This window comes from Monopterus albus, unplaced genomic scaffold (genome assembly GCF_001952655.1).
Source record: "Monopterus albus unplaced genomic scaffold, M_albus_1.0 scaffold2.1, whole genome shotgun sequence".
NCBI lineage: Eukaryota > Metazoa > Chordata > Actinopteri > Synbranchiformes > Synbranchidae > Monopterus > Monopterus albus.
Genome location: NW_018127882.1, coordinates 5,668,718 through 5,677,351, shown reverse-complemented (window position 1 = coordinate 5,677,351; position 8,634 = coordinate 5,668,718). Strand labels below are relative to the sequence as shown.

Here is an 8,634-nt window from a genome sequence, read left to right as displayed (position 1 = left end):
TTCTCCCAAAGGAGCAAAACTTCAGATTTGTGAAAGACATTTTAAGAGAGTCACACATCTAAGCCTGTGAGGTATTTTATTTTCCAGAAATGTGGGACTGTGGCTATAAGGTCATGTGTTGTAATCCTGGAGGTAATCAGTGTGGTTTATGGGGGTTGTAGAAAAGGTGTTGCAACACATTAAGAATGAAAAACAAAGGGTTTATTCAAGAGGGCTGGACAACAAGAATACAGAACAAGGAGGGTGAATGTAACAGAAAATACATTTCTGCAAAATATAGACTGAACATCAGACATTAAGTATAAAAATGCATAATGTTAAAGCAACAGGAACTTGGATAAGGTAGGTTTGAACTGCTGAAGGAAGAAGCAAGGGATGAGCTCAGTGTACAATCAAAAGTCAGCAGGTGTCACACCATTAATAATTTTAATTCACCAGTCGACCGCAATAAGCCTGATTGCTAATACTGTAAACAAGACTTTACACAGTTTATAGCTGAAGAGAGAAATTGAGAGTCATGATAAAGCCTAACTAGATTTTATTTTGGATACATGACACTTATAGGAAAGATTGAAAAGATGGTGGTGGGGGAAGGGGAGGGTGTGACTCTTACAAAGTTTTCACTAACCACAGAAGACAGGCATGATAAGTGAGCATTTGAGAATGGTGGGAGAAATATCAGAAAGAAAATGACAGACACCTGAGTCACATTAGTCATAATACAAGAATAAGAAAACTGCTCCAGGGAAAAAAGAAATATGTTACATCACATGTCTGGAAATTGATGTAATGGACAGTTAATGAGAGACTAATGCACTTAAAATATGCTAGAACTGGCATGATGGCCATGTACCAAAGCAGATTTAAGGAGAGAAATGGACATGGACCTAGAACTCTGTCTGGACAATGAGACAAAAAAAGCTAAACCGAATAAAGAGACAGCAGCAGCAGTGATTTTAGATGTTGAAAGAGTATATGAAATTTAATGGAGAGAGGGATTGCTGATCAAGTTGCAGGGAATGGCAGTCAGAGGGAAAGTTTCCAGATGGGTTACAGATTTTCTAATTGAAAGAAATATGGTCAGGATTATCCAATAAACATGTTATGGAAAATGGGAAACCCCAGGGGAGTGTTCTAAGTTCTGCTTTATTTTTGTTATTATAAATTATATATTTGCAACTACAGTGCCTTGCGAAAGTATTTGGCCCCCTTGAACTTTGCGACCTTTTGCCACATTTCAGGCTTCAAACATAAAGATATAAAACTGTAATTTTTTGTGAAGAATCAACAACAAGTGGGACACAATCATGAAGTGGAACGAAATTTATTGGATATTTCAAACTTTTTTAACAAATAAAAAACTGAAAAATTGGGCGCGCAAAATTATTCAGCCCCCTTAAGTTAATACTTTGTAGCGCCACCTTTTGCTGCGATTACAGCTGTAAGTCGCTTGGGGTATGTCTCTATCAGTTTTGCACATCAAGAGACTGAAATTTTTGCCCATTCCTCCTTGCAAAACAGCTCGAGCTCAGTGAGATTGGATGGAGAGCGTTTGTGAACAGCAGTTGTCAGTTCTTTCCACAGATTCTCGATTGGATTCAGGTCTGGACTTTGACATAGCCATTCTAACACCTGGATATGTTTAGACACACTCTTGTGTGTTACAGCCTGCTCAGTGTTTTATAACTAAGGTGTCACTTTATTTTTAAGCTCATTTAATAAGACAAGTTGAACCAGAACAGACTCATTTGGAGCAGCATAGAAACACATACAGTACACACATGGATCACTGTGTAGAGCTATGGGCAGCTTCTGCACAACTTCTATAATTAATTAAAGTCCCACTCCAGAAACATTTTCATTTTTATATTTGTATATAAAAATACTTTACTATAAACAATATGCAGTCTAACACAGCTTTTCCTCAAAAAAATTTCAGTGGGCCTCTGTAATAGGAATGAACATTGCCCCTCATTGTGCATTCCAGGATCTATGAATGTTGCCGTCATCCCTTATGTGGATTTGAATAATTTTGCACGCCCAATTTTTCAGTTTTTTATTTGTTAAAAAAGTTTGAAATATCCAATAAATTTTGTTCCACTTCATGATTGTGTCCCACTTGTTGTTGATTCTTCACAAAAAATTACAGTTTTATATCTTTATGTTTGAAGCCTGAAATGTGGCAAAAGGTCGCAAAGTTCAAGGGGGCCGAATACTTTCGCAAGGCACTGTATGCCAGTGAATATGGGATAATCATTGATTGTAGATGATAGGACTTTGATCAAGAAAGGGGGAAATGTAGAGCATCTAGTCAAGAAAATACAAGACTGAATTAATCAAGTTAAAAGGTGGGGGATGAAATAGGGATTTCACATTTTTAGTCAAAACAAAACTAGACAAACAAACAAAGAAACAAAAGAAAAAGCAAGAAAGAAACCAAGGGAATGTAATAATTTAAAATTATATGGAAATCGAGAGATCAGAATTTTTCATTTTTGGGAGTATATTTTGAGTCCAGATTAAGTTGAATAGAACATACAGTACAGTGGTAGATGATATTATGAACTATTGTAATGCTCATTCCGCGACAGTAGGGGGCAGTATTGTTCAGGGTGTCTGTCATTTTTAAGATAGAAGAAGTGATTGTTGCTATTTGTTTTGGACAATTCTGAGGTGAGGTTATTTGTTGTTTTATGCCAGTAACTCTGCATTTTCAATTAGATGCAATGTAGTATCTTTGTCGTTGTACTTTCGAATGATTATAACAGTAAAGTAATATGCGTTTAATAGAGCAACATAACCTCGTTTCGAAGTTAATGAGTAAGCTAATAGTAGCGTGAGCTAGCAGCTTGTCTGTATGTTATTCCAGTGTTAAATTTCCCATTTACGTTTTCACTTTCTGTTTCTGTTATCCGATCCAAATGTTTATCTGTGTTTGTATTATGTGGTCAGGTTTACTCTGTATTGTAAAGTGTTGTTTTAACAACCTAGAACCTAGTAGGCACTATGTGATGTGAAAGTAACTTGAGATACCATGACATATAGCTGTTATCTAGCTGTATAACTAGTGTTATATTTTGGTCTGCTTGCTAGTTTTTATTCCGTAAGTAATATTACATTCAACGACCTGGTATATCAGCGAATTTCTCTTTCTTTTGGTACTTTCAGAAATAATGGATCAGAAAATTCCTTATGATGACTACCAGCTCCCTGTGGTGTTCCTGCCTTCTTATGAGAATCCACCAGCATGGATACCTCCACAGGAGGTATGCGACATATTAGCAGAACCACTCTCTGTGCTTATAACCAGATATTACTTTGACCAAAACAAACAAAAAACAACAATAAAAAAACCTAATCTCAAGGCCTTGATTGAAGTTTTAGGCCAATGTGCCTTACTGGAATTAACTTTTATACCCATATAACTTTTCTGCTGATTCACTGAGTTGCAAAGCTACAAAATAGGTGAATCTATGTTCCCAATTCTCTGGTATGTGATGTCCTGTGACTTTTTTTTTTTTTTTTTGCATTATTTTAACTTTCATCAGATTGCTCCCTAATTAGGCATGGTGTGTAAGAAGAATCAAGCTCTCCGAGTCATAATGAACATCATTCCACAATTGTGATATTACATTGTCACATTACATTTTTAGCGTGTCCATCACCCTGACTACAACAATGAACTCACCCAGTTCCTACCACGCACCGTTGTACTGAAGAAACCTCCAGGAGCACAGCTGGGCTTCAACATCCGTGGAGGCAAGGCATCACAGTTAGGAATCTTTATATCCAAGGTGTGTGGTGTGTGCCCCTGGTGTTCAGTATGGCTTTTACTTGCATTCATACTTGTTGTGCTGCTGATTAATTCAATTCAGTTTTATTTGTACAATGCCAAAGATTTGTTTCCTGTTTTACCCACATGTCCACAAACATCCAAATTATGGTTTCAAATTGCAGTATGTGTACGTGTGATGTGTTGGTAGGTGGTTCCAGACTCAGATGCCCACAGAGCAGGGCTACAAGAGGGAGACCAGGTTCTGTCTGTGAATGAGGTTGATTTCCAAGACATAGAGCACTCAAGAGTAAGTCAGAGCAGTACTTTAAAGCTGAGATCCATAATGATTTACATACTGTATATACTGTTGGGTGTTGCTGGCATAGGTGGGGGACTTGAGTCACATGACTTGAATTGAGTCGTATTTAAGTTGCAAATTTGAGGACTGGAGACTTGACTTGCTTGCACCACAACATCCAACTTCATGTGTCATTAGAAAACTCACAAAGCTAACTTATTGGCTGGTCAGACATTAGCTAAAAAGCTAACACTATGTTTAAGCTGTTAGACATGGCTTCAAATCAATTATGCATTGAGAAGGGTTTAGAATAACCATGAAAGGCATGCCTTTTAGAATAGCTAGGAGTTAGTTTATAGCCTATGAATGCACATTTAATAATCAGAGAAGGTTTGAGAACATTTCACTTAAATACGTGATACTCCCATAACATTGTCAGATCATCAGAATTTTGTATGACTTGACTTATGGCCTGCTTGATTCTCACCACAGTAGCCTGGGACTTGCACATTTGTGACCCACTCCCACCTCTGGTTGGTGATATTGAAAGTGGGCCTTTATTTTAAAATGTGCCAGTTGCATGTTTTAATATAATGTTTCCCAGCAAAATGTAATATATAAATGTTATCTTAAATTACTGACTTAAGTCATTGATTATCTATCTGTCTGTCTGTTTATCTGTCTGTCCACTGATTGATCTCTCTATCTTCCTGTTCAGGCTGTAGAGATTCTGAAGACTGCACGGGAGATCCTGATGAGGGTTCGCTTCTTTCCTTACAGTAAGTCTAGCTCTAAAAAAATCATATCAAGTGCATGATGACAACTTATGACTGACCATATAGTTATATCTTTCACGTTTTGCTCTTTGTGAAGGTGTTTTAGATTTAGAGAAATAACAAATATAATCTTTTTAATGCAGGATTTACGTTACTGGGTAAAATGCCTACACGATCTAATTTTGAGATTAATTTATACTTACTGAGAATATATTGTAAAACAGTTTTGTCCTAAAGGTTATATTTCATTTTTGTACTGTACTTTTTGTAGAGAATATATAGGAAAAAATCAAACCATGGAATATAGTACATACTGTAAACAGCAAGATGATGCATGCTGTAAAATGAAGTCAATATGGAGGAAATCATTTATTGTTAAGAAAGAGGATTAGGGCCACTGTACAAAATTTATTTGAGCTCTGACTTTTTTCTCAGAAATCTGAATTTAAAGTCAAAATTCTGAGAAAAAAGTCAGAGCTCAAATAAATAAATTATTCATGTTTCTAAACTGGTGAACGTTATTGATGCAGACAAACATTTAACAGCATCAGAAAACATAAATAGGTAAGATTTAGTTGTTGTCTTGTGTTAAGGTAAGATATAACATTCACTTTGGCATGATAGCAGATTCTGAGTGGATATTGTGACATGAATTGTGCCTTTTATTATTGCATCCTCATACTCCAGAATATGCTTTATCATGATGACATTTAAAAGTTAATCTATGAGAGAAGCTTCCACACATCTTTTTGAAGGAGTAAATGTCAGTACTCAGACACCAGTATGTTACAGTACCCACATACTGTAGCAAGCTACTACTCATTGCATGTCTTCAACAATGATAAAACTGGTATTGGATTCACAGAATGACTGTATATCATACTGGGAGGAGATGATATGAGGGAATCCTTGTCAGTATTGTCATGTTGTGCCTTGTGTAATCTATTATCAGACTACCAAAGACAGAAGGAGAGGACTGTACACTAGGTGGCAGCAGAGAGAGTGAGAGAGGTGGACCAACATGGCACTGCACGTCATCATGACCCTCTTCCCACAGACTCCAACCTCCATTCTGTCTCAGCTTCAAGATGACTGATGTCTGACTAACAGAGTCATTCAAATCCTCCGTATGGGACAGTATGTTCTCAGTTAAATGGTCAGTTTCCTCTCACGTTCTCATCTACTGTGATGCATGATGATTTCTACTCGATCAGGATGCATGCACAGGAAGTCACTTCTATAGTCTCTTGAAATTTGGAAGTTTATTAGCAGATGATTAGTAGACATTTTACATCATAAATTGTGGACCTGATGCATATTTTCCAGTCAAACAATATTTATAGACTGCATAATTGAATAAACACAGCCTTTATTTAGCTTTCCTCAACCCTTCATTAGATGTTTCTACTGTCACTACAGAAATATCCACCCATTATCAATACCGCTTATCCTGTAGAGGGTCATGGAGGCACAAGCCAATCCCATCTTACATTGGGTGTGAGGAGGGGTACATCCTGGCCTGGTCGTCATGTCTATCACAAGGTTGGCATGTAGAGGCAGACAACTACTCACACTCACACCCACAGTGCAGTTTAGAGTCACTTTTGAATGTGGAAGGAAGCCAGAGCACCTGGAGAAAACCTACACAAACTGCACACAGAAAGGCTCCGGTCGGCCGCAGTGTTCAAATCCGGGGCCTTCTTGCTGTGAGGTGACAGTGCTAACCGCTGCGCTACTGTGCCACCTCACCTCAGAGCAGCATGGCCGTGCATACTGCAAGCCCAAACAACAGTGCCGGACTTCTGGTAGATTTTAAATATCGCTGTGAAAATGCTGTACATCCAGCTTTTTAAAACATTTCATCTAATATTTGTAATTGTATGGGAAATAGTAAGTTGTGTAAATAATGTGGACCAAGCATTAAATACTATCAAGTATTAACTTTATTATGCACGGTTAGTTTTACATAATATTGTACTGTAGTTATTTGATGTATAAATGATACATTTGAGATGCCAAACTACTGACAGGTGGTTCTAGCACGATATTATAGTGCATTATATTAATACATTTGCTCTTCATCTTAGTTTAGTGATAAAGGCTGTAATAGGTTGTTAATCTGTGCGTCGGTGATGGAGGCCATGAGGTCGACAGGTTTTCATTTGTTTTGGCCCCCCTGGTTCAAGATTTAAAGACAGGAGATGCAACCTTTTGGTGATGAAGTAAATCAGTATACATTAGGATATTTATATGAAACAGTTGAAAACCTCTGGATGTTTCTGCATTATGTTAGTACAAACAATGTATTTTAAACATTTGTTTGCCTGTTGTATCTCATCACTGTATTAAACAATTTTAGATTTTCCACCTTATGAATGTTTCATAATGATCTTGAGCTCCTTATGAAACAAGTGTTTATTGGCATTTTTCATAAAAGAACATGGCAGTAAACATTTTGAACCCTAGTTAAATTTGTCCTAATACATCACAGAGCCTGAACCAGAGCTGAAAATGGGAGTTGTGTGCTCTGCTACAAGTAGCCAAACCTGTTCCACTTTGTATGCTGGTTTCTCTTGAGACTGACTCAGCTTAAAGAAGAATGCAGTCAGTCACACTAATTACTCAAGCATGTCCAGCTTCTGAGGTTTATTTTCTGGTTGAAACCTGTCTTAACATTCTTGTAATCAAATATCTTAAGAAGACAAACCTCATGCTCTCTGCCTGCAGGGCTTCATTCCAGGGTCTCTCCTCAGTCATGCCTTCATCTTAGTTCACAATAACTTCAAATAAATAAATAAAATAATATCCTTCCTTAATGGTTATTCTAATTCTTCAGCCAAAGTTATATTCAACTGGCAAAATACAACCTTGTTGTGTTCATTTCACATGTTTTTCATTCCCACAGCAGCTGATCCACTCAAGTGCCAATGCAAGTCTAAATCCTGTGTAGCTCAAGAAGAATGAGAATTACAGTATACACACTTTGATCACACAACAACTGGGTAAAACAATGAACCTTCAGTCTTCCTGTGTTACACATGGAAGACAGAAATACACTAATTGTGACTAAATGAATTAAAGTTTGGTGATGAACTCCATATTAGCAAATGTAGGATTCATGAAATGTTATTTTTTTTCCTTCTATCTTAAACTAAAAAAAAGGTTTCTGAAAGACAGATTCAAGGTCGGCTCCACTAGTTGCAATACAAATCCATGTTCTCTTACTAATATGAAGCTTGTTTTATCAGTGTAACATGATTTAACAAAATAAAAGTGTCCTGTTCAGGCTCCAATAATTTTGATCTAATGAAGAGTGAACATGGGTCAGAAATGCATAATGTTACTTCACCACCGACAGTACCAATGTTTTTTCCATTCAGCATCACATAAAGAGCCACTAGTGGACAACTACACTAACTTTCCCCTCATTTAAAGAAGTGTTCATGTGTATTTTACACAGCTGTAACTAAAAGAGGGCCTATTGTAAATGTAGTCCTGTAACTGTGCCACATTCAAACCCCAACACTTCCTACCCTGTGTACAATGAACATAATTTAGATCTTGGCAGCAAGCACTGCAGAGACGCTGAGCTTGAATGGCAATTTGATCTGTGCTCATTTCCATCTGGTGAGACAGTTGTAAACACTTCATACTTTTGCTCATCCCAAAAGGCACACACTGATTTGGAAGACTGGAGGATTAGGGGCGATATCACAGAGCTGGAGGTCTCGAGTCTTAAAAGTATTTGTCAGTAATATACAGTCCATCCTTCAATCACCGGTCCT

General features: G+C 37.2%; 1 protein-coding gene across 3 annotated transcripts; it reads left to right on the top strand.

Moving 5' to 3' along the window:
• The first annotated feature begins 2,577 nt into the window (after positions 1 to 2,577).
• On the top strand, positions 2,578 to 5,890 carry pdzd11 (PDZ domain containing 11). Of its 3 annotated transcripts, none has more exons than XM_020595596.1 (6): positions 2,578 to 2,673; positions 3,169 to 3,266; positions 3,654 to 3,794; positions 3,984 to 4,082; positions 4,792 to 4,852; positions 5,802 to 5,890. In XM_020595596.1, the coding sequence occupies exons 2-6, from the start codon at positions 3,174 to 3,176 to the stop codon at positions 5,834 to 5,836; spliced, it is 429 nt and encodes a 142-aa protein (XP_020451252.1). In that variant the 5' UTR covers positions 2,578 to 2,673; positions 3,169 to 3,173; the 3' UTR covers positions 5,837 to 5,890. The 3 variants fall into 3 exon arrangements, with proteins under 3 accessions (XP_020451252.1, XP_020451244.1, XP_020451259.1); XM_020595588.1 differs by lacking the exon at positions 2,578 to 2,673 and adding an exon at positions 2,702 to 2,820; XM_020595603.1 differs by lacking the exon at positions 2,578 to 2,673 and adding an exon at positions 2,702 to 2,855.
• Positions 5,891 to 8,634: the final 2,744 nt, after the last annotated feature.